The sequence below is a fragment of the Nyctibius grandis genome, chromosome 4, assembly GCF_013368605.1.
Source record: "Nyctibius grandis isolate bNycGra1 chromosome 4, bNycGra1.pri, whole genome shotgun sequence".
Taxonomy (NCBI): domain Eukaryota; kingdom Metazoa; phylum Chordata; class Aves; order Nyctibiiformes; family Nyctibiidae; genus Nyctibius; species Nyctibius grandis.
The window spans coordinates 19,478,958-19,505,730 of NC_090661.1; the positions used below are offsets into that span (position 1 = coordinate 19,478,958).

Below are 26,773 nucleotides of genomic sequence, written 5' to 3' on the forward strand. Positions count from 1 at the left end.
GAAAACTGCCAGGGAATCCATTATTCAACCTCTACTCAAGCCAGAAGCAGAAAATAACAATTGGCCCCCATTTTATCCAGGGAAGAATTTTACATGTACATACATTCCTAATTAACAGAAGGCTACCAGGTACTTGAAAAAACTGCTGATTTTATATATATATATATATATATATGAATGAATGATACAAGAGCCCTCAAAGTCTTAATCTGCAGAGTCCTGTTCTGCTTTTGTACAACAATATTAATGTTACTTTCTTCTGATGTGCAAGTGTTAGTATAGATTGTTCCTTCACTGATTTTCCAGTTTTGCATTAACTGAATTACTGTGGTGGTCTTGTCTGCGTTAGCTACTTCCCCATACCAGTACGCATGGCAATACTGTTCTTCCCAGCAGGAAAGCCAGCACACAAATTCCAAGCATGCTGTACGAAAATACTAGTTTTAGGCTGCTGCTGTATTATCTATTCTGTAGGCAGGACTGTAAGTGAAACACAGAGACAACCTATTGATTTCCTCAGCACAAGACCATGGATTTAAAGTCATACAGGAATATTAAGAGCCTCAAATTTGATCATCCACAATACACAGTCTATGGCAATTTCTTAATTCAGTAAAACGGCACTTGAACTGGAGCCCATATTTTAGACTGTTTTGATCTTACAGACAACTGTAGTGTACCTCCTGCATCAACCTATAGTACGTGACTCAGAGTTAAATTTCCTGATCTCTTTACTAAAAACAAATAAAAGCCACTGCAAACCAACAGGGTGAAGGAGGAAGGGAATCCTTCCTGACACTTTCTCACTAGTTTTACCTCTGAAGAGTGAGGACCAACATTCTCTGTGACACACTTCTCAACATAACAGCGCTGATTGATTTATGAATAAAAACGTTTCATTGTTTTTTTTTCTTTCTTCCATACCCACACATTTATCAAACTATCAGCCTCAACAACAGCCAACCACAGGGAATTCTACAAGATGATGATGTGGAGCATAAGAAACATTTATCTTTTAAACCTACTCCTTAATGTTTTCAAGTATTTCTTCTGTGTTCAGGACAGGTCTTTAGTATGTTATTATTTTAGAAACTGCTATAATTTCTCTTTTTAAGATTTCTTAAGCAGAGGATCTCTTTCCTTTCCCAAATTGAATCAGGGCAGTCTCCATAATCCCTCTTCATGTCTGCTCTCTCCCACCTTTCTAGCGCTTCTAATCATTTCTGTTACGCTTCACTGAAATGAAGTAACCAAAACTCAATATTAAATTCACAGTGACGCAAGTATGTCAATTTATACAATGACAAGAAATATTTTCTAACTGATTCCCTTTCTAAATACATGCCAAATGTTGTATTTGGGTTTTGGAGGCCCATTGCATATTAAGTAGATGCCTTTATTAAGCTGTCATGTATGACGTGTAGATCTTTCTCCCTAGAGGTTACAAGTAATTCAGAATCCAATAATGCATACAAGTAATTTTAAATTGCCCCTTCTACTTTAATTATTTTGCAAGTTAATTCCATGTTCCAGCTACAGCATGCCGTCCGGCAACCTAGTTCTTTTCAGTCCTTCAGAAGTGCACCTGACAATCACTCACAGTGTTCATTAATTAATTTGGGGCCTTTCTAGAAAGTAATGTTGACATTTTATCTGCTCCTTGTCCAGGTTATTGCTAAACATACTGAATATAACTAGGTCTCCTGTTAATCTTTATTTTATTTTGAATTTTTTTCTAGTTATTTATTTTTATTTATTTATTGCCATTTTGTCTTTTCATTCCAGAAGAAGCTGTTTATTGGTCATGTACCTGATGACTGTTAATTCATGGCAAAATTTTGCCACCTACCCTGTGATTTTCAAGCTCCCTTAGTCTTCAGTTGTAAGAGACTTTCTTTGACAATTTTGATTGAATAGGGAGGTTACTCACCATCATGCCCTTGTTTGGGGTTTATTCACGTAAGGGTGTTTTTTTTTTAGAAAAATTATTTTAAGGATAAAGATAATTCAGATAGGCAATCTTGCCCTTACAACAGAAATGTCAAGTAAGCGCAGGAACAAAGGTCAAACATAAATAAAATTTGAAACCACAAACAAAAGCTTTGTTTATTAAACCTTTACACATTTACCTTGGCTTTCCACTAGAATTTAAGTACATATGTGCTGCAAGAAGCAACTTGGAAAGATAATGCATTGTGTGCTGTGCTAAGGACACCTCCTTTGTAACAACATTAATGTGGCTTTTAAACTGTAAACATATTTTTTGAAAATCCTGTTCATTCTGATGCGTGCCTCTTTCTACATGTTCCTAGTAAGGCTCGTTGGCTTCTTTGCTTTTTTCTGGGGGTTTTTGGTGTTTGGTGTTTTTTTTTTTTTTAATGGCAGATGCACTTGGCAATATCTGTGACCTTGAGCTGTACATGTGAGCAAGCAAGAGAGCCCAGTCCTGCAAGGCTGTTTATGCATTCTGAGAGAGCTCCTTCTGAGAGGGGTGTCTCAAGGAAGCCAGAAGCATGATGTGCATACCAAGCCAAGTGCTTCATGATTTATTTATGGGGAAAAGGGGCATAAAAATTTGCTGAAGGGGAAAGAAAAATGAAGAATCTGACTTACCTTGTCAGTGTAGACGAAGAACAGAATCACAACAGTGAGCTCCAACAGAAATATAATTAACAGCATGATAAAAAACTGTCAAGAGAAGAAGGGATGGGGAAAAAACAAAAAGCAAAAACCATCAACATCTATTTCAGCCTTTTCTGGATGCACAGTAAGTACATTCAGCAGATCATGCAGAATGGGAAGTGGGAGTCATACAGGCAGCAAAATACAAAGCTGCTGTGTTACAGCAGAACAGAAGGCACATGACATGCAGCAACTGAAAAAGCAGGTAAAGGACTAGTCAGGAAACACAACAGTATCCAGGCATAAGTATGGCTCATTTATATCACTGATTTCAGGAGAACAGCATAAAACCACACAAAGATCTGTCCCCCTAGCAGGCCAGTTATTTTTTTCTCCATCAGATCTTTCCAATTAACAAGATATCAGCGAAATCCACAGCTTAGACTTCCCATTGCAAGAGAAGGTAGCCTGGTCCACAAACCATAAAGTCATAGCTCCTTTCAAGGGGAGTTGTGGGAGAAGTGAAAGGCACACCAAAAAGCTTGTATACCAAGTTAGCTTTACAAACAGTTTCGGTTACACAAATCACCCACATGTTTCAACTGAAAGGGGCTGATTCATACTGAAGACATCAAAGCAAAGTCAGTCCATCTCTTCTTTTCCTCATAAGCCATGGAACTGTCTAAAACACAGTAGTCAAACACTCAAAGGAGTGGATAAAAAACTTTTAACACAGGGATTTCAGGTAGATTCTCTAAAGCCCTCAGCTCTGATTGACTTCAGCAAGAGGCACCACTGGCAATGCCAAACACTTCTGGAAAACCATATCCCCTGCTTTGTGTTAAGGTCTACAGCACAGGTCTGCAGCAGTGTCAACACAGCAGTTGCATAGACTTTAGAACAAGCACTATCAGAGCATTAAATGAAACTGAGTTTTGCAAAGACGGGTAAAGGAGAGAGAGCAATTTTGAAAACTTTTTAGGCTCAGGCAAAGGTCTGGCTCCTTATAACACAAATTCCATACACTTATCAACCTGCAAGGCTGGAATTCTAATACTGAGCAACACTGACTTAATTGAAATCCAGTCCCCAAGAGAAAAAAAAACAGTTACCGTCTCTTTAGCTTCAACCACAAGGCTGCAAACCTATGAAAGTTTAATAGCTACGAAGCCTTATCAGAGCTTCTTCACTTGCCTGGCAAGTCAAAACCAAACCTTTGAACCTATGGATTTCTGTGACTGAATGGAGGACAAAAGGTCAAGAATGGGAAAATACCTTTCTCCACTAGTACAATTACACTGTCTACAGAACTCATTGCATTTTGCCCCGCATGTCTTAAATGAGTTTATTTTCAAATCTTCATCACTAGTATCTTCACACCTGCCTGACCCTAATACTGGATCCTATTACTGCTCAGGTTTGAATCGCAGAACTCATTCACGCTCGTGAACCAAGCTGATTTCCATATCATTACCATCCAACATGACCTTCTGTACAGCTTTGCAAACCGGCCTTGGTGCAGCTTGCTTATTTTTTTACACTCATGATTTTAGCCTGCTGCATAGCATTAATTGAAACAGGACAAAGCACATCACTCTTTGCAAAGATGCACAGATACTTTGCTATATTTTATTTGGCTGTGGGGTACTTTTTTGTTCATCCGTAAAGCATGGCTTTTCCAAAATGTGCATGCGAACACCACTGCCTCCCTGTGAAATTCACTGGTGTAGCCTGGATTACATTAGGCAATTTCTAGAACAAAGGAAGGACTCGTACCCGTTTCAAACAGCGATCAGCATTTCCTACCACAGGACTCCAATTTCATCGGCTTATAATTCTGCCAAACCTTAATCGTCTATGCTTATATATTTTGAGCTTGTTTCTGTCTAAAGGATAAAAGCTTTTGGAAGAACTTCAAAAATAGCACTTCACTTACTTCTAAGAACGAAGCAGGGCAAAGTATGTTATTCTGCCCAGGTTAAATTTCTGGTGGCTTAATTTGAAATCTTCTCATGCTCCAGTGTTTAGAGAACAGACCTGAAACAAAGTGGCACTTCATTTCAGGCACATGCCTTTTGTCTTACCCAATTATGAGTGGATTTTCGTGGGAAAGTTATTATCCTTCAAAAAAACGCATTTCACACATCCAGTAGAGATGAGAGGGCTCAGCAGCTTAAAACCTTCAAAGCCTACAACCACAAAAAGCCTCCTCACATCTTTCCCGCAGATCACATGTGACCAGACAACTCACAAACCATCCCACAGAGCACCTTCCCCACTCTCGTGGCATCCACACATGCGTGCAATGCCTTTCTGCCGTCCCCTCAGAGCTGATGGCCTCCAGTCCCACTTCACAGGACATCACCTGGAACAGTGGGTATGGTCAGGAACCAGAGTAAAATTCAGGGACCTGTTTTCCCTGTGCTCTGAAGAAGGCTTTGCTCCCTTCTCTCCACTCACCAGCAGAGACAGTACAGATGAAGCCAGGGAATGACTTTGCAAGGAGAAAAGGGAGCCTGAGGAAGAACGTTTTTAACAGCAGATAGGGAATGGTTTGGTTTAGGATACGATCTGGCTACCAGTTTTAGAGAAACTGGACCTACTGGCAGTAGCCGATCGGGTCAGGAGAGGCCAGAGAAAAAGGCAAGGCCTGCACAGAGGTAGGGGATGCCTGCGCACATGGATACCCAGGAGGAGCTACACCTTTGAGAGGATCGTGGCCTGTGGAGGACCCCACGCTGGAGATGTGGAAAAAAAAGAGCAAGAAACAAAGAGTGGAAGAAAAAGGAAAGCACCCCACACTGATGCCCATGACTGAGTATAATGTACAGGGAGTGGAATGGAGACTGGCAAGGGGGAGGAAAGGTGTCTGGAGGGAAGCTGAGGTGTTTTCCTCAAGCGTGTAATTGTTTGTCATTATTTCTCAGTACCAGAATCAGTAATTAGAAGTTTATCTTAATTTGCAATAAATTAAGTGAAATTTCATGACTTGAGAGTGTTTTCCCCTGCAACACCAAATCATACAACTCTGCTAAATCTCCCATCTTAGGACCGGAGCAGGCAGCTGCTGTTGCCAGCTAAGCTGCTGTGTCCAGCAGCAGAAGCCCATGGGCTGGATCTCCTGGTGAGACCATGATGGTGCTCCTGCCTTCTTCAGTTTATACTGGAGATATAAGTATGACATTACCATCATAAAAGATGCTAAAATTGTGCAGTCGAGCACTCAAAATTTAGGAAAACTTAGAATAAAAGTTCTCTCGGTGATGGTTATGTACCATGTCTAAGTCTTTCCCTACACAGGCTCAGAGGTTCCTCCAAGCTAATATTGGTGGGAACTGGGTTTCATGCACTGAAGATGTTGGAAGTCATACAGCAAATCAAAATTAACGTACACTGTTCAGAAAGTCAAAACCTAGATAAGTAGGATTACGCTTTTCCTCCATGGAAAAATACTTATGTTTTTAAATCACAGAATCACTGAATCAATCAGGTTGGAAGAGACCTCTGGGATCATCGAGTCCCAACCATTGCCCTGACACCACCCTGTCAACTAGGTCATGGCACTAAGTGCCATGTCCAGTCTTTTCTTACACACCTCCAGAGATGGTGACTCCACCACCTCCCTGGGCAGCCCATTCCAATGTCTAATAACCCTTTCTGAAAAGAAATGCTTCCTAATGTCCAACCTGAACCTCCCCTGCAAAGCTTGAGGCTGTGTCCTCTTGTCCTAGCGCTAGTTGCCCGGGAGAAGAGGCCAACTCCCACTTCACTACAACCTCCCTTCAGGTAGTTGCAGACTGCAATAAGGTCACCTCTGAGCCTCCTCTTCTCCAGGCTAAACAACTTCAGCTCTCTCAGCCGTTCCTCATAGGTCAGACCCTCCACCAGACCCTTCACCAGCTTGGTCGCCCTCCTCTGGACTCGCTCCAACACCTCAACATCTTTCTTGAAGTGCGGGGCCCAGAACTGGACACAGTATTTGAGGTGCGGCCTCACCAGTGCCGAGTACAGAGGGACGATCACTTCCCTAGACCGGCTGGCTACACTATTCTTAATAGAGGCCAGGATGCCATTGGCCTTCTTGGCCACCTGGGCACACTGCTGGCTCATGTTTAGCCGGCTGTTGATCAGCACCCCCAGGTCTCTTTCTGCTGGGCCGCTTTCTAACCACTCTTCCCCAGCCTGTAGCGCTGCATGGGGTTGTTGTGGCCAAAGTGTAAGACCCGGCACTTGGTCTTGTTGAACCTCATGCCAATGGTCTCAGCCCATCTATCTAACCTGTCCAGATCCCTCTGAAGGGCCTTCCTACCCTCCAGCAGATCGACACTCCCACCCAGCTTGGTGTCATCTGCGAATTTACTGAGGGTGCACTCAATCCCTATGTCTAGATCATCTATAAAAAGAACTGAGCCCTGGGGAACACCGCTAGTGACCGGCCGCCAGTTGGACTTTGCCCCATTCACCACCACTCTCTGGGCTCGGCCATCCAGCCAGTTTTTAACCCATTTAAGAGTCCACCCATCCAAGCCCCGGGCAGCCAGTTCGTCTAGGAGGATGCCGTGGGAGACAGTGTCGAATGCCTTGCTGAAGTCTAGATAGACTACATCCACAGCCCTGCCCTCATCTACTAAGCAGGTCACTTTGTCATAGAAGGAGATCAGGTTGGTCAAGCAGGACCTGCCTTTCATGAATCCATGCTGGCTGGCCCCAATGCCCCGATTGTCCTGCATGTGCCGTATAATGGCACTCAGGATGATCTGTTCCATCACTTTGCCTGGCACCGAGGTCAGGCTGACAGGCCTATAGTTCCCTGGATCATCCTTCCGGCCCTTCTTGTAGATGGGCATTACATTTGCTAATTTCCAGTCAGCTGGAACTTCTCCAGTTAACCAGGACTGCCAGTAGATAATACAGAGAGTGGTTCGGCAAGTTCATTTGCCAGTTCCTTCATTACTCTGGGGTGAATCCCATCCGGGCCCATAGCCTTGTGGGTGTCCAATTGGCACAGCAGGTCACTAACCGTCTCCTCCTGGATTACGAGGGCTTCACACAGCCCCCCGTCCCTAACTTCAGGCTCTGGGGGCCAAGTCTCCTGAGGACAACCGGTCTTGACATTAAAGACCGAGGCAAAGAAGGCATTGAGCACCTCTGCCTTTTCCTCATCCCCTGACACTACACTACCCTCCTCATTCAGCAAGTGGTGGAGGTTCTCCTTGACCCTCCTTTTGCTGTTGATGTATTTGTAGAAACTTTTTTTGTTATCTTTGACTGCAGCAGCCAAATCAAGCTCTAATTGAGCTTTGTCCCTTCTAATCTTCTCTCTACACGACCTGGCAACATCCCTATAGACCTCCCAAGTTACCCGACCCTTCTTCCAGAGCAAACAGGCTCTCTTTTTTTCCTTAAGTTCTAGCCTAAGTTCTCTCTTTAACCAGGCCGGTCTTTTTCCCTGACGGCTTGCCTTCCTACACACCGGGACAGCCTGTTCCTGAATATTTAGCACTTCCTTTTTAAAGCATGTCCAGCCTTCCTGGACTCCTTTGCCCTTCAGGACCGACTCCCAAGGGACTCTGTCCACCAACCTCTTAAACAGGCTAAAGTCTGCCTGCCGGAAATGTAAGGCAGAAGTTCTGCTCTTGCCTTTCCTTACTTCCCCCACTATCGAAAACTCTAACATTTCATGGTCACTATTCCCAAGACAGCCACCGACCCTCACATCTCCCCCTAGTCCTTCTCTGTTCACAAACAATAGGTCAAGCAGGGCCCCTCCTCTAGTGGGCTCATTTACCACTTGCATGAGGAAGTTGTCCTCCACACATTTGAGGAACCTCCTAGATTGCTTCCTCTCTGCCATGTTGTATTTCCAGCAGACAAATAAAACCTCTAGTTTTATCTTTCTTACTATTTGCATTCATTGACAAAAAGTACACTGCTATATCACAGATAACTAACACGTATTAGTAATCCCACTGTGTGCAGACAGTAGAGACACACACTGAATCTTTTATTGCAAAGGTAAATTAGGTGAGGTCAACCTCAAGATGCAGGCTTCTAATTCACCACCTGGTAAAAGCTACAAGCACCCCCCTCTAAAGAACAACTCTACCTGAACCCAAACCAACATGTCAGAAATGAAAATGGAGGCTTCAGACTGAGCTGGCTGCAAAGCATAGCCTGCACGCATCAGCACATCTTCTGATCCACCAGACTAAAGCGCACGCATGGATGCATGCACAACCTGCTCCTCTATTAGCATAGCACCTTCCAGCAAAAATTCACTTTCAGTTCCATCCTCAGTATCATCCCAAAGGGAACAATGCCCAATTGGTATATCCCATTCAAAGTTTAAAGGGAGAAACATAAGCCCACTGAAGGCTCACAGCACCCACACCCCCACCACACCCGCTGGAAACTCTCACAGCTCCTTTTCAAATGAGTCCTCTCACTGTGGTGATAAATACAGAGAAGAATAAAAATGAGTTTTTCTTTGCTTCACTGGGGCTGCAGGCTGTTTGTATAATAAAGATTTATGCATGGAGAAACAACAATCCCAAAGCAAAGCATTCATGTAAAACTCCATAAAAAAAGATTCATCTGACCTTGTACAGAGAGATGCTTTAGCACACTCTTGTCAAATAGTGGGATGCAATCCAGTAGAGGTTCACTGGAGAAGTACCTACTGCACAGTTTTTCATAAATTACACCTGAAATAACTCCACAGAAGTTTTGATGAGAAGGGAGGTAAGGTGACATCTTTCTGTCTAGCTACCAGTGCTGATTTCCAACCCTTAAGAAAACTAAGGCCAGTTTGTCAGTGCTTATCGTCATATTCTATGAAGCCCATGACTTTCCCACAGGTTCCCATTAAAGGAGTAAAGGAAGCATGCAATTGCTATCAAGCCTACCTCATAGCTACACATCACCCTCCTGATGTCAGAGAGAGAAAAATCTATCAGAGAAGAAGAGGTCCCAACTTACAACTCCATCCCCATTGGAGCTGTACTAGGTTTTTGACCCACTAGTTCCAGTTCCCTTCATCCAGCCTCTTAGTATCAGTGGGAGAATCAAGAACTGTTCCCGATGTACATCATTTAAAGCGCATCTCCATCACAGCTCACAAAGGCACAGAGCAACAGGTTAATTATATTTTCTTCCCAAACAAACTTGCCTCTCTGCACGATGACGGAGCATCACACACTAATACACAGGATTGGTTCTTTTGCTTCCCACTGCCTCTCCTTCCCAAATCTTCTCAACAGTTCTATCATTTTGTTCAAATTGCCCATCTGTCCATGTCAGGAGTAACTGATCCTGTCACAGTATCCCAAAGACAAAAGTGACTAAGTACAATGAAAACCAATCTGTGATCGTCTTGTTAGTCTCCTAACAGTTTGCTATGAGACTAAACATGATATAACTGATGGCAAAATCAAGAATGCTGTGTTTAGACTGATCCCTGAAGCAATGCTTTTAGTTTGATGGGAGTCTGTCTCAGAAGGAGACAGTAAGATCTCAGTGTGCCAGACCCTCTTCTCAAGCTAGCTAATGACAGGAGACACAAGTTTCTTTCAAAGTATTATTCAAATCCTCTTGAACAACAGCAAGAAAGTACTGGAAAGACCCAAAAGCGAGCAGTCTCTTTGGAATACCGACATATTCCAAAACAGTTTTAAAGTTCATGGCTCAGCAAATGATTTGTTTAGACCAAACAGTCTACAAATTAGCATAACCTACCTAAGAAACTGGACAAATAACTTCAACAGTCAGCCTGTGCTGTGCTGCAACACGTAGTGCCTACACTGTTAATCTGTCTGCAATGGGGACAGTTAGCTTCTCTTCTAACAGAGACAGTATGAAGTAAAACACATGAGCAGGTAGGTTGCTCCTGTGAAAGTGCTCCAGCAAGCTAAATGCTCTTGACCTGCAGCAGGCTCCCAGGATGAAGAGGAAAAAAAAAAAAATAGAAGATTCACAGGCAATCCTTCCTCTGTAACAGCAACTGCAAGTTTGATACAGTCAAGCATTTTGCCTTTTAGTCAGGCTGGATTACAGAGTTCTCACTGATCAACTTGGATTTCAGCATTACATTTAACTTCCTAATTAATACGCACCTCATGTAGAAGAAATTACAGATAATTCATTGGGCTAAAATTGTTGGTCTTGCAAGAGAACTCTAACTTCATAGCCTGGGAGGGATTTTAATTTGTCTGCCTGGTCCTAACATGTACGTATATAACTTTGGTCTTCAAGAATAGTCCAGCTCTGGCTGCTAGAAGACAGAGTCTCTTAGAATCACAGAAACATACAGGTTGGCAATGACCTCTGGGGATCATCCGGTCCAATCCCTTGCTAAAAAAAAGCACAGTCAGCTAGATGAAGCCGTGCAGAGCTGTGCCCAGTCACCTTCTGAGCATCTCCAAGGATGAAGACGGACAGCCATCCACAGCCTCACTGGACATCTTTTTCCAATACTTGACTATCTTCATGATAACAAAAATATTCTGTATCTCCAGTTGGAATTTCCCTTGTTGTAAGTTGTATCTGTTACCTCTTGTCTGATCCCTGCGAATCCTTCCAAAAGCTGTATTTTCTTTAGACTCTACCATAAGGTAGCTGCAGACAGGAATAAAATCTCCTCCTTGCTTTAATGTCTTAAGACAGAACAAACCCAGCTCTCTCAGTCTGTCCTTGCACATCATGTGCCCCATAATCATCACGGTGGCCCTCCATCGGACTCCTTCCCCTCTTGTATGTGCATGTCTCTTTGCCCAAACTGAGTGAAGCACTCCAGATGCAGCTTTATCTTATTCTGAAAGAAAGTGTTATTCTTCCTCAGTGTCAAGAAATGTAAGGGAATGCGGTGACTGGTATGGCCCACAACTACCAAATTATTACATTCATCTTTTTATTCTGACTTAAGACAAAAGCACATATTAAAGTGCAGGCTCTCCACACATTTGAAAGATCTCTGCTTGTTCTGATCAAAAGGAGAAGGTCCTTTATTTTTGAGTTAAAAGAAGGATTATCAGATTGTGTTACTGTGCTTTAGGCCTAAACTATCTGCCAAAAATAATATTTTAATTGATTTTTAGATTATAATTTGATATGAACAGAAATACTATCAAGAGTTACATCACATTCTGCACATAACCTTCTCTGCAGGGATACCATCTTATCTTTAACACTGAAGGAAGACAAACCTTTACCTACAAATTCACAGAGCTCCATTAAAGTCAAAAAACTTAATGGATTTTACAGCTGCCACACTTTACCAAGCTGCTTGAAAATGAAGAACTTTCCTTGAATTCAATATGCTTTATTATTTCCCTGTTCTCTTATCATAAATTATATTATTTATATTGAAATAATATCTACTAGACTGAGTGGAGATGCCTCATTACTATGGTTGGCATTGTCAAAATCTTATATCTTCGCTGCAGAAGTGTAGCATCCCCATGTCTAACCAAATTAAAACAGATGCATCAACAAACTTAGATTCATAAAGTTGAGCATGAAAACGGGTAACACTGTCAGAGGTCCTGAATGCTATAAACTATTGCCAAATTTAAATTTACTGCATATTCCACACTTTGGAAAAAATCAAGCCACCTACGAAAAGTCAAAATCAATGCAAGAATTCCCACTGAGGTACTGGAAAACAGAACTCCAAGTCCTGGAGAACCACTCACTCTTTATAAGGGTCCTGTATCTGCTTTCAGGTACCAATGTTTGCCAGTGTTGGCTCTGGCTTTCTAAGCACAGCAAGATGAAGATCATCTCCAAGTATTTTAAAAGGTTTCCCAGAACAGCTTTTTTTATTATGTACTGGTACATGACTTCCACAGATTAAAAACTGATATGGTACAGATTTTATCAGCACTCAAAAAAAGAAAAAAAAAATTGAAACTTTCTTCCACTTTTGAAAGCAAAAGTGTTTAATGTAGCACTAGAGTTCTCACAAGAATTTTGATTTAACATAATTCCCCAAAGGCATTTTGATCTGATATATTAATAGGGAGTAGGAAAATTATGAAAGACTCGCTTAGTTTATGAAAGACTCACTTAGTTTTTTCAGATGTTTTTTCATTTTCTTTTCAAGGAACTGAACAGAAGAAAAAGTGCAATGGGAACTGTACTTGCACCTTAGAAATTACTTCTTCTGTAGCCTGGAAGACTTGTACAGAAAGAGACAGAGCAATGAATGAGAAATGACAGGACAGTGCCCAGACAGTAATAATAAATGGAATTACAGTCAATAAAATCCAAATGTATTGATCTGCCACATGAACTTCACAACAAAAGGAAAATGGTAGCTTGCTTCCATCAATTTCCATCACAGTGGCTTCTGATTCTACATCTCAGGACCAAAGTTTTTGCTGACACTCGGTTTGAATTCTCCTTTTGTTCGTTCCATACCATTGCTCCTACTTACCACCCTTTGTAGCATCATACCTGCTTCCTTTCTGCCCACAGTATTTAGACTCCTTGAATATTTGTAGACTTATGTCCCATCTGAGTCGTCTATATGCCATACTGTGCATATTTAGCTCTTTTAATACTTCCTTGGAAGTAAATCTCTTTAGCCTCCTGATCTTTTTTTTTCCAGCATAAAAATGGTAAGTTTGCTCATAAACTGTAAAAAGGCAGTAATGTATATGAGCAAACTTAGGAACAGAAACTCCATTACGAAAACGGCATGTATCTAAATGTGGCTCATCAACTATTATTTTCTAAAAGCCTTAATAGTTAATTCATTGTGATTGTGACAAAGTAGTGCATGCTTTATGCCTGCTGGAGATATAGTACGGCTCTGTTTCTGTTTGGACTATATTTTTTATGAATGTGCAAAAACTCCTGCTGATCAATAAGGCTCAAAGAAATCTGCAGTAGTTATTTCTGGGAAGATATACAACATACACAGTTTTAACAAATTAACAGTGTTTCATTTTAGTCTCATTACCACTTTCAGTTGGAATCATTCAGTCTTACTGCATTAGTAAGCGAGACTTGAGAGACCTGACATTCCCATACTGTGTTGCAGGATTTTAACCGGCATTTTGCAGCATTTCTAGTAATTTTCCATCTTCTCCAAAAACTGACTCAGAATCAATGAGGCGTCATCAAATATTAGCCAGGTGTCACTCTCACATCACAACAGTAGGTGGGTATAGGCCTATCTATCAGATTGCAGATTATTATTCCTCATCACAAATAAAGGTCCCACTGGCCTTTGACTCTCTAACGGTTGCTTCATCTCTTCTGCAAACATAACGCAAAGGTGTGACGTGATCTGGTGTCACTCTTTATGCTAGTCAAGACAGAAACTCATCCTACTTGTGAAGTATGATGCGGCTGAAGAAGAACTAAAACATTAGACGAGCTCTTACAAGTCCCTGTGCCACTCCATTAATAACAAAGCAGTTGCTTGAGTCCATTTAACACAGCTAATGGAAATAGCAGACGCAAGTAAAAGGCTCTGGCTGGGGGTTAATTCAGTATTCTCTATCTATGGCAAAGGCATGCAAATTTAACTAGTGTCTAAACTAACACCTTTTACTCAGACTTTAACAACACCTGTGCACTTAGTAAAGGGAGCTTCTTCCCTGAATCTACCATCCCCAGGATATTTCCTGTCATCTGGAGCTCCAGCATTAAACACGATTGGACAGCTCGGTGCCCTGAAAGGAGCAGCAGCAGCGAGTGGTCCCCACACACTCTGCTTGGGGAGCAAGTGAGTCAGCAGGGCTGGCTTCACACTCATGTTCACACCAAACATCTGGCTGACCCCAAGCGCTGGGCAAACTGACAGAAGCTCCCCCAGGATGATAACAGCAAATGACATGACCACGCTGCTCAGCTGACTTAAGATGAGATGAAAGGGAAAAAACATACTGTGAAATTTTTAAGTTCTTCTTTTACACATATTTGCAAACCCTGAGCTAAGCTTGGATTGGGACCTCACCTGCTAATTTTAACAATAGAAAATTTCTCTTATTTCTAGAGTCTCAAAACAGCATCTAGAAACTGCACTGCATGTGTAAGTGAAGGAAACTGTGAGAAGCAGATGGTCAAGAAGAGAAAAAAGGACAAGGCAGAGTATTTTGTCTGTATTTAAATTCTACTGCTGGTTTTCTCCCCAGTTTGCTGTTCTCAAACATGCTACACAGAGGATGCACATGGGTCAGTCTTGCAGTAGCTTAAAAAATGAACAGCAAGTCAGTTTGGTTTACCTAATTCTGCCTTTTAGCTGGTAATATTGTCCTGCTGCAGAACTGAAATGTCTATAGCATCAAATCAGCTCTACACCTTGCGTAGGCATCACTGATTTACACAAAGTAGCCTCCATTTCTTTACCTCCAGAGTTAGATTTTTCTGAGGTTCAGGTAATTCTAATCCTTAAAGAAAAAAGCCAATGTTGCTTTTTAATTTAAGAAGCTGTGTTAAGGTGGCTAAAGTAGCAAATGAATGTAAGCACACATGCTGCTTTGGTAAGTGTATGGCTTTCTATATGAGGAGATAATTTTATTGTTAGGAAAAAAAAAAAAAATCAAATGTTATGCTCAAAAGTGATAGGAATGTCTGGGCTGGCAAGGAGCACACAGGTTTCCTATCCTTTACTTTGGAAATGGGAGTAATTCCATTGCCTACCTGATCTTGCAGGTGACCCTAAGTCTGGGGCAAAAGCCCATCAACATCAGCAGAGGTCAGTCCTATAGATCAGACAATGAACACACCTGTCCAGAGACTGCAAGCTCTGGCAGAAAACAGGCTTCCTTGAAAGTGTCTTCTTGACCACCATGTAGTCTTATGCTCTGCTTTTCCACTGCAAGGTTCACTTGATTACTTTATTGTCCTGGTAATTTGTGTGCAGTGAGGTATCTGTGACCCACTCCAAATCCTTACAGACAGTAGTAGGGCAAAATGAGGCTTGGTTTCTGGGTCCCCTTTTGATGTTAAAGAAATTTCATTGCCCTAGGTTTCCCACAGCAGAGTCTCAGAAGCCAGGTTTCCAGGAAAATAAGTGATTTAACTGAATAGTGTGGCTGTAGGGACAGCTCGAGCTGGGTGCCTCCAGGGAGGAACCCAGAAGAAAGAAATCCTTGAGCATTTATACTCTTATAACCTATGCACCCACTCCTCATGCACTGTTCACGTGCCCTGCACACGCCTCTTGGTCCAATGGTAATTAGGGGTCTGGGGTCTTTTTCTTCCTTATTGGATTCTTGATCTCCAAGCGGGCTGTGAAACTTCTTATCTGCAAGAGTTACAGCTTCTGCTGAGTTACAGCTGCTTCTGACAGCTGTAGCCTCCTTATCTTCCAGTTCACACTGGTCTCAGGGCCTTCCTTCACGTATCCAAGCAACACTTCAAGACAGGCTCGTAAGTTCGTAACAGTTGAGGCCCAGGGCTTCAGCAACTTAACTACCAATGCTGCTTAGCGATATGGTTTAGTGGTGGACTTGGCAGTGTTAGGTTAATGGTTGGACTCGATGATCTTAAAGGTTCTTTCCAACCAAAATGATTCTATAACTCTAAGCAAGACTATTCAGACAACAGAACACAGTTAAAAGAACTAACTAAACTTATTCTACAACATTGAAATGGCTCAGAGCTAGGTTTCTTTTCAAGAAACTCTGCAGGTGAGAGTTGGTTGAATGCTGAGACAAAAGATGGGGTGAGAGAGGCTTTCTAAGTAATAGGGGATCTTGAGCCTGCATAGACTGTCAGACAAGCTCATGTTGCTAATACACAGCTAACAGCTACTAGTTAATAGATTAAATCAACCAGGAGTTAGGAACTCGGAAACACTGATAGCCATTTAGACAAACAGATTAAGCCTTCAACTGATATAAATTAGTACGGCTCCACTGACTCCTGCACATGGCGCTGTCACACTGTTTGACTGCCATAAAGCAGCATCTTGGCAATACAAAAAGGGATGGGGACATTAGGAAGCGGTTCTTCACTGAGAGGGTGGTCAGTCACTGGAACAGGCTCCCCAGGGAAGTGGTCACAGCACCAACCCTGTCTGAGTTTCAAGGAGCATCTGGATGATGCTCTTAGTCATATGGTTTAGTTTTAGGTAGTCCTGCAAGGAGCAGGGAGTTGGACTTGATGATCCATATGGGTCCCTTCCAACTTGAGATATTCTATGATTCTACTATTCAAAGCATATCAGGCACTAGTGTATTGCATCAGTCTACATTAGAAAAATAAATACCACCCCCTATGAGGTAAGCCCTTCCTACACATTGAGCCCAGGCTCAAGTCTAAAAACAGGAGGGAAGGAAAACATCTTCATTCTTTCTCTCCTCTGTTCCCAGGTCCTTTGATTAACTGCTACCAGAGCTGAAGAAAAGAAGGGAGGAAGGGGAGGACTCAGACAGGTCCCATCCACTCCTGAGTTTCAGTATCAGCCAAGCGGAAGGAGCTAAAATCTGAAAGGCAATGAGGAGCTGACTCTTAATAACAAAGGAGAGGGAACAAAACTAGGGGAGTTTGGTGCTCAGTACTTACAGTCCAAACAGGTAGCAAGTTAGGGCTTTCATATGCGACACAGCACTATACAGAGAAGTGTTATAAATGATGTATAATGCTCTCAGGCTGTGTGTACGGTATCTTCCTGGTCTTTACATCACTTGCTTGCTGTTGTGGCTACAGCCACAATTTCCCTGATTTTGCTACTCAGATTGCTAAAAGAACACAACCTCATGTACTAAGCTGGAATGAGAATCTACCGTTTTGTCTGTACCATTAAATTACTGAGATGAAGTCATTCACGGGCTATTTCTTTCCCATTTAGCTGCTCTGAAATAAATTCCCTGTCACCATTGGAGTTTCAGCTGTCAGCTCTCTGATAGGATCCAGTGACACTATTGAAAACGGGTTTTTTTATTCTCTTTTTCTTCCCACTCATTAACTTTTTCCTCATTTTCTTTATTGCTATTTCACTTACAGATGAGCTGGCTGAAGTTCAGAAAACTCTCAACAGCACAGTACAAAACATCATGGGCACTCGTTTTCCCCTTGGACTATTCTATAAATAAGAGCCTTTTGATGTCTGGATAGTCATTCAGCTACGTATATAGTATCAGCTCTTTCCATAGCTGGTCCTGACCTAGTACCAAGGTTTAATTCTGATCTTATTCATTTCAGCAACTGTGATGAACTCCTCGCTTATTAACATGAGGTTCTCATTTAAATTAAGCTGAACACATAAATCTGTCTGTTATTTATCTTCTTTCCCCTTCTCATTAATCATTGTTTCAGCTTTTCTACAAAAAAAAAATCAGGCTTATCCACAAATCAGGAATAAGGTGAAACAGGGCATATCTAAGCCATCTTCTTACTTGTCTGATGGAACATACCCAACCCCAGTGCTTTATAAGGTGGCAGCTGGCTTTGGGTAATCAGAGAGGAATCAGCCTTTTGTCTACTTCAAGCCCTTTCCCCTTTCTAGTATATTCCTGTATGGGCAATACATGGTAAAGAATTCTCTGCGTCAACTTACGGCCTTTTTAGGCTCATCCTCTACCTCTTTTGATTGGATTATTGGCCATGTTGCACATCCCAACCAGGAGCAGAACGTGTTATTCGTACCAAATCATTGGAGGAAAACAAAAAGCGCCACAAAATCAGAGGGTGAAATAAAGAACTGCCAATGGATCTTATCTCCTTCCAGGACATGGGTTATTATTTAAGTTATAAGTGTCTGGAAACATGGTATCTATACATGTATGCTCTAACAACCAAATAGACATAAAAATCCTTCCTTCACAAAGGGCCTGATACTGGTTTTTATCAGTGACTATGATTCCCTGGAACAAAAGTAAGTTCCTATTTGCAAAAAAATTTGCATTAGACCACGTTCACATGCCCTTTCTGTCAGCTTCTCTGCATTTCCTGTTTCCCATTTAACTGAAGGTATCGTTGCAATTAGGCTGATTGACTTGGCTGAGACAGTCTGCAGTGGAGCTCACAGAAATCAGCTAATTGTGCCAATTAGGCACTTTCCACAAAACAAAAATTTAGAGCTAACTTTGCTTTGGGATGTTTATTTATCATTTGGACATAATACATATGATGAAAGAAATCAAAATTGTCAATACTATTATGGAAACATGGACTAAATACTTCTTAGAGGTCATTGTAGCACACAGGACAGCTAGACATGTTCTGCTGTAATCTGAGAAAGATGACAAAGGCGCTGAGTTGAGGTTTAGACAATTTGGGTTTGCTTCACAGCTCTCCCGCAGTCTTGCAGTGCAACCTACGCAAGGCACTTAGTTTCACTTTGCTGCAGCTCCCCATCTGTCTAATGAGGATAATAATACTTTCCATTTGTCTTATCTATTTAGATGGTAAGCTCTACTGGTCAGAGACCTCCTCTTACCAGGAGTTTTATACAGAACGAGCATCCGGATCTCATGCGCTGCCTGCAGGGGATACTATAACACAGATAATAAATAACATAATCCATCATCATTTAATGTCTAGAGCTGAGATTTTTAACCTGGACTAGCCATGGTATAATGACCTTTTCAGTGCAAGCATACAAATATAGATCTCTGCTAAACATGTATGAAAGGCAGAGAATTCAGGCAATTTAGGTCCTCAAACATAGATCTTAAGCGATTAACCTAAAAGGCAATGTCTACACAGATGCTTAAGGATCAGCTAGGCCAACATTTGAGCACGACAGAGAAAAAAGTACTTAAGCATAAATTTCTTTAGTATAGAGCAATGGCATGTGTACATGTACATACAGCACCTGCCTAAAGTCAGTACTATGATCAAGTCATCATAACTGATCGTGCTAGAGTGGTACAGCAAGCTGATGCCTCATCTTCTGCAAGGACCAGCCCTCAGCTGAAAAGCACATGCATTGCAATGGGGTTAAGAGCACTCAAGCTAAACTTTCTGCTAAAATTTGAAGATGATGGATATGGCTAATAGCTCTGATGGACATCAGAACTATAATACATTTGCAAACGGAAAGGAAGCAAAAATAGATTCCTAATTTTGTTTCAAGATAGCATATAGAGATTTGCAGTACAGCTAGATGATCCTTGTCAAGGTTTAAAGCTGGGATGGCTTTTAAACCGATGGCAGATGCTCTCTATTAACCTTTCCTTCCCCCAGAAGAGGAAGGAAAAGACACAAGGGAGAGAGATTTAAGGGCTGAGAAGTGAAAACAGTTTTAATAAACAATAACAATGAAAAAGAGTATAATAATAATGATGGAAATAATTAAATATATACAAATATATAAAAAAACAACATTGAGCTCCCCCAGTGATGATCATGTCACCACTGAACTGCAGGGCAGGCTCTGGGAAGTCCTGGACTGGACTCAGTGACAGATGAGAACTGGATTCATAGAATCATAGAATGGTTTGGGTTCGAAGGGACCTTAAAGATCATCTAGTTCCAACACCCCGGTCATGGGCAGGGGCACCTTTCCACTAGACCAGGTTGCTCAAAGCCCCATCCAGCCTGGCCTTAAACACTGCCAGGGAGGGGGCAGCCACGACTTCTCTGGGCAACCTGTTCCAGGGTCTCACCACCCTCACAGTAAAGAATTTCTTCCTAATATCTAATCTAAATCTACCCTCTTTCAGTTTAAAACCATTCCCCCTCATCCTATCACTACTTGCCCTTGTAAAAAGCCCCTCTCCCGCTTTCCTGTAGGCCCCCTTCAGGTACTGGAAGGCTGATAGAAGGTCTCCCCGGAGCCTTCTCTTCTCCAGGCTGAACAGCCCCAACTCTCTCAGCCTCTCTTCATAGGAGAGGTGCTCCAGCCCTCTGATCATCTTCATGGCCTTCCTCTGGACTTGTTCCAACAGGCCCATGTCCTTCTTATATTGGGGCCCCAAAGCAGGAAGTAGTACTCCAGGTGGGGTCTCACGAGAGCAGAGGAGAGGGGCAGAATCACGTCCCTCGACCTGCTGGCCATGCTGCTTTTGATGCAGCCCAGGATACGGTTGGCCTTCTGGGCTGCAAGAGCACGTTGCCGGCTCATGTTGAGCTTCTCCTCAACCATCACCCCCAAGTCCTTCTCGTCACGGCTGATCTCAATCCATTCTCTGCCCAGCCTGTATTTGTGCTTTGGATTGCCCCAACCCACATGCAGGACCTTGCCCTTGGCCTTGTTGAACTTCATGTAGTTCACATGGGCCCACTTCTCAAGCCTGTCAAGGTCCCTCTGGATGGCATCCCTTCCCTCCAACATGTCAACCACACCACATAGCTTGGTGTTGTTGGCAAACTTGCTGAGGGTGCACTCAATCCCACTGTCCACGTCGCTGACAAAGATGTTGAACAGCACCAGTCCCAATACCGACCCCTGAGGAACACCACTCATCATTGGTGTCCACTTGGACATCGAGCCGTTGACCGCAACTCTTTTGAGTGCGACCACACAGCCAATTCCTTATCCACCGAGTGGTCCATCCATCAAGTCCATGTCTCTCCAATTTAGAGACAAGGATGTCATGCCGGACAGTGTCAAATGCTTTGCACAAGTCCAGGTAGATGATATCAGTCGCTCTTCCCTTATCCACCAGCTCTGTCACTGCGTCACAGAAGGCCACCAAATTTGTCAGGCACGATTTGCCCTTCGTGAAGCCATGTTGGCCGTCACCAATCACCTCCTTGATTTCCATGGGCCTCAGTATAGTTTCCAGGAGGATCTGCTCCACGATCTTGCCAGGCACAGAGGTGAGACTGACTGGCCTGTAGTTCCATGGGTCTTCCTTTTTTCCCTTCTTGAAAATGGGGGTTATATTTCCCCTTTTCCAGTCAGTGGGAAGTTCACCAGACTGCCACGACTTCTTAAAGATCACTGATAGTGGCTTAGCAACTTCATCAGCCAGTTCCCTCAGAACCCACAGATGCACCTCATCAGGTCCCACGGACTTGTGCACTTTCAGGTTCCTTAGATGGTCTCGAACCTGAACTTCTTCTACAGTGGGCTGTTCTTCATTCTCCCAGTCCCTGCCTCTGCCTTCTGTGACTTGGGCGAATTGGCTAGAGCACTTGCTGGTGAAGACTGAGGCAAAAAAGTAATTGAGTACCTCAGCCTTCTCCATATCCCAGGTAACCAGGTCTCCCGTTTCCTTCCGGAGAGGGCCCACATTTTCCCTAGTCTTCCTTTTATCACTGATGTACCCACAGAAGCTTTTCTTGTTGCCCTTGACATCCCTGGCCAGATTGAATTTTATCAGGTCTTTAGTTTTCCTAATCTGGTCCCTGGCTGCTGGGACAATTTCCCTGTATTCCTCCCAGGCTACCTGCCCTTGCTTCCACCCTCTGTAGGCTTCCTTTTTGTGTCTGAGTTTATCCACGAGCTCCTTGTTAATCCACACAGGCCTCCTGGTGTTTTTGCCTGCCTTCCTCTTTGTTGGGATGCATCGCTCCTGAGCCTGGAGGAGGTGGTCCTCGAATACTAACCAGCTTTCTTGGGCCCCTCTTCCCTCCAGGGCTTTATCCCAAGGGACTCTCACAAGCAGGTCCCTGAAGAGGCCAAAGTCTGCTCTCCTGATGTCCAGGGTGGTGAGCTTGCTGTGCGCCCTCCTTGCTGCCCTATGGATCTTGAACTCCACCATATTATGGTCGCTGCAGTCAAGGCTGCCCTTGAGCTTCACGTCCCCCACCAGCCCCTCCTTGTTGGTGAGAACAAGGTCCAGCATGGCACCTCTCCTCATTGGCTCCTCTATCTCTTGGAGAAGGAAGTTATCATTCACGCATTCCAGGAACCTCCTGGATTCAGGAATGCATGGATTGGGATCAAAGACAGGGAAAAAAGGGACCAGGAATGCATGGACTAGGATCGAAGGTAGGAGAAAAACGGACAGAGTCCTCTTTGAACACCGGCCATAGAAGAAGAGAGAGCGACCTTTGCAATCCCTCAGCTTTAAACTGAGAATGATGTGTACAGGATGGAATACTTCGCTAGTCAATTTTGGGTCACCTGTCCTGTCTGCTCCTCCCCGCTCTTTTATGGCCTTTCACTTGTGGACCATAAGAAAATTAGCAGTGACCTTGGCTTCTACAGGAATAAATATAAGCAAGAGCCTTTCTGCATACCATTCATACCGTTACCTTATAATAACTGTAAACTTCAAGCGTTATCAATTCCATAAGCGGACACTGTCTGAAAAACACGCAGTTAGCTGCAGAAAGTGCAGTTACTTAGAAGAACCTTAACTGAAAGGAAAAATCACTGAAAGGAAAATTGGTTCCGTCCTAGTCCAAATCAGGACAATCCTGCAATGCAGGATCAAATACCTGTGAAAAAAATCAATGGAAGTCCATAAACTAACTTTCTGAAGTCAGACTCTTAGCTTATTACCTCTGTCAACTGTTCAGGACAGTGACCCAACCCATCAGAACAAAGCTACCATTTTCTAATTACAGCTGAGCTTGTAGCAGAGGGACCTCTGTTACACAGTCTTGAGCCACCAGAATAGCTGAAATGTCAAAGGAATCTTACTGAAGCAAGAAAGCATTGTTTGCCTGCTTCACTCATCAATTTGCATCTACATTCAGATGCAAGATTATATAAACCAGGTTGTATACTTACTTCAAGAAACATTAGTTGCTCTGATTTCCCTCGGGAAATCTAATGATGGAAATGTTTATATTCTTTCACGTTGTAGGTGGAGGAAATAAGAGTCATTGCAAATATCCATTCTTTGTTCACCAAGATCTTGGAATGACAGCTGCACAACTCACTCCATATGCGTATTTTTGCAGAACGCACAGGATGGTTGAGGTTTCCTATCAATTTTTTTTCCACGCTATATTTTAGATTTTCATATTTCTCTATTCCTCTGAATGAAGAGGAATAGGAATGGGCCTGTTTCTTAACAGATCAATGAGGCATTGTCCTGGCTATACATTGCCACTGAGTAAAGAATATCTGCCAGCTCCTTAGTTGGTAGACACAGGTAAGTCCTTTCAAGGGAGTAAAATTGTGAAGCTTTAGGCTATCTAAACACTCCATTCAGAGAGTTAATGCGGATCATTCTTGACTACTGCACACAGCTAGGCAAAAATCTCATTTATAAATGAAACTTTACTTCTGCTTTTGAGCTCCTTGCTCCATCTGTCCTCTGCTACTTAAAACACTTTGTCCGTCCTCCTTTCTTTCAAAAGTCATTGTCAAATGCCAGAGGTAAGCAATTATTATCATTTACACCTAACATCACAGCAGCCTAATACCAAAAAGCTTATAGGTTTTCTCTGACAACCCAATACAAATGTCATACATGGAGAACGCAAAGATACAGGATTAGAGTCCCATCTGCTCTGCAGCCTAGTGTATGAAATACAAATAGATTGAAATGTCTCTTTGATACTGATCATTTCTCATTCACTCAAGCAGACTCCTTAGGAAATTTCACCCCTTACCACATCAAACAGTAGCACTATTCACGGAATCACAGAATGGTTTGGGTTGGAAGGAACCTTAAAGATCATCTAGTTCCAACACCCTGGTCATGGGCAGGGACACCTTCCACTAGACCAGGTTGCTCAAAGCCCCATCCAGCCTGGCCTTGAACATTGCCAGGGAGGGGGCATCCACAACTTCTCTGGGCAACCTGTGCCAGTGTCTCACCACCCTTCACAAAAAAAGAATTTCTTCCCAATACCTAAACTAAATCTACGCTCTTTCAGCTTAAAACCATTCCCCCTCAACCTATCACTACAGGCCCTTGTAAAAAGTCCTTCTCCAGCTTTCCTGTAGGTGCCTGCTTTAGGAACACTGCAATTAAGGTCTCCCTGGAGCCTTCTCTTCTCCAGGCTGAACAACCCCAACTCTCTCAGCCTCTCTTCATAGGAGAGGTGCTCCAGCCCTCTGATCATCTTCATGGCCTTCCTCTGGACTTGTTCCAACAGGCCCATGTCCTTCTTATATTGGGGCCCCAAAGCAGGAAGTAGTACTCCAGGTGGGGTCTCACGAGAGCAGAGGAGAGGGGCAGAATCACGTCCCTCGACCTGCTGGCCATGCTGCTTTTGATGCAGCCCAGGATACGGTTGGCCTTCTGGGCTGCAAGAGCACGTTGCCGGCTCATGTTGAGCTTCTCCTCAACCATCACCCCCAAGTCCTTCTCGTCACGGCTGATCTCAATCCATTCTCTGCCCAGCCTGTATTTGTGCTTTGGATTGCCCCAACCCACATGCAGGACCTTGCCCTTGGCCTTGTTGAACTTCATGTAGTTCACATGGGCCCACTTCTCAAGCCTGTCAAGGTCCCTCTGGATGGCATCCCTTCCCTCCAACATGTCAACCACACCACATAGCTTGGTGTTGTTGGCAAACTTGCTGAGGGTGCACTCAATCCCACTGTCCACGTCGCTGACAAAGATGTTGAACAGCACCAGTCCCAATACCGACCCCTGAGGAACACCACTCATCATTGGTGTCCACTTGGACATCGAGCCGTTGACCGCAACTCTTTTGAGTGCGACCACACAGCCAATTCCTTATCCACCGAGTGGTCCATCCATCAAGTCCATGTCTCTCCAATTTAGAGACAAGGATGTCATGCCGGACAGTGTCAAATGCTTTGCACAAGTCCAGGTAGATGATATCAGTCGCTCTTCCCTTATCCACCAGCTCTGTCACTGCGTCACAGAAGGCCACCAAATTTGTCAGGCACGATTTGCCCTTCGTGAAGCCATGTTGGCCGTCACCAATCACCTCCTTGATTTCCATGGGCCTCAGTATAGTTTCCAGGAGGATCTGCTCCACGATCTTGCCAGGCACAGAGGTGAGACTGACTGGCCTGTAGTTCCATGGGTCTTCCTTTTTTCCCTTCTTGAAAATGGGGGTTATATTTCCCCTTTTCCAGTCAGTGGGAAGTTCACCAGACTGCCACGACTTCTTAAAGATCACTGATAGTGGCTTAGCAACTTCATCAGCCAGTTCCCTCAGAACCCACAGATGCACCTCATCAGGTCCCACGGACTTGTGCACTTTCAGGTTCCTTAGATGGTCTCGAACCTGAACTTCTTCTACAGTGGGCTGTTCTTCATTCTCCCAGTCCCTGCCTCTGCCTTCTGTGACTTGGGCGAATTGGCTAGAGCACTTGCTGGTGAAGACTGAGGCAAAAAAGTAATTGAGTACCTCAGCCTTCTCCATATCCCAGGTAACCAGGTCTCCCGTTTCCTTCCGGAGAGGGCCCACATTTTCCCTAGTCTTCCTTTTATCACTGATGTACCCACAGAAGCTTTTCTTGTTGCCCTTGACATCCCTGGCCAGATTGAATTTTATCAGGTCTTTAGTTTTCCTAATCTGGTCCCTGGCTGCTGGGACAATTTCCCTGTATTCCTCCCAGGCTACCTGCCCTTGCTTCCACCCTCTGTAGGCTTCCTTTTTGTGTCTGAGTTTATCCACGAGCTCCTTGTTAATCCACACAGGCCTCCTGGTGTTTTTGCCTGCCTTCCTCTTTGTTGGGATGCATCGCTCCTGAGCCTGGAGGAGGTGGTCCTCGAATACTAACCAGCTTTCTTGGGCCCCTCTTCCCTCCAGGGCTTTATCCCAAGGGACTCTCACAAGCAGGTCCCTGAAGAGGCCAAAGTCTGCTCTCCTGATGTCCAGGGTGGTGAGCTTGCTGTGCGCCCTCCTTGCTGCCCTATGGATCTTGAACTCCACCATATTATGGTCGCTGCAGTCAAGGCTGCCCTTGAGCTTCACGTCCCCCACCAGCCCCTCCTTGTTGGTGAGAACAAGGTCCAGCATGGCACCTCTCCTCATTGGCTCCTCTATCTCTTGGAGAAGGAAGTTATCATTCACGCATTCCAGGAACCTCCTGGATTCAGGAATGCATGGATTGGGATCAAAGACAGGGAAAAAAGGGACCAGGAATGCATGGACTAGGATCGAAGGTAGGAGAAAAACGGACAGAGTCCTCTTTGAACACCGGCCATAGAAGAAGAGAGAGCGACCTTTGCAATCCCTCAGCTTTAAACTGAGAATGATGTGTACAGGATGGAATACTTCGCTAGTCAATTTTGGGTCACCTGTCCTGTCTGCTCCTCCCCGCTCTTTTATGGCCTTTCACTTGTGGACCATAAGAAAATTAGCAGTGACCTTGGCTTCTACAGGAATAAATATAAGCAAGAGCCTTTCTGCATACCATTCA

At 43.5% G+C, this 26,773-nt stretch overlaps 1 protein-coding gene across 6 annotated transcripts in view; it reads right to left on the reverse strand.

Moving 5' to 3' along the window:
* Nucleotides 1–26,773, reverse strand: part of TSPAN4 (tetraspanin 4) — a 479,366-nt gene that overhangs the window by 53,329 nt on the left and 399,264 nt on the right. For all 6 annotated transcript variants that reach the window (XM_068398876.1, XM_068398877.1, XM_068398879.1 and 3 more), the window contains one exon: nucleotides 2,614–2,688. In XM_068398876.1, the coding sequence (XP_068254977.1) occupies nucleotides 2,614–2,688 (75 nt within the window). The remainder of the gene's footprint in view (nucleotides 1–2,613; nucleotides 2,689–26,773) is intronic.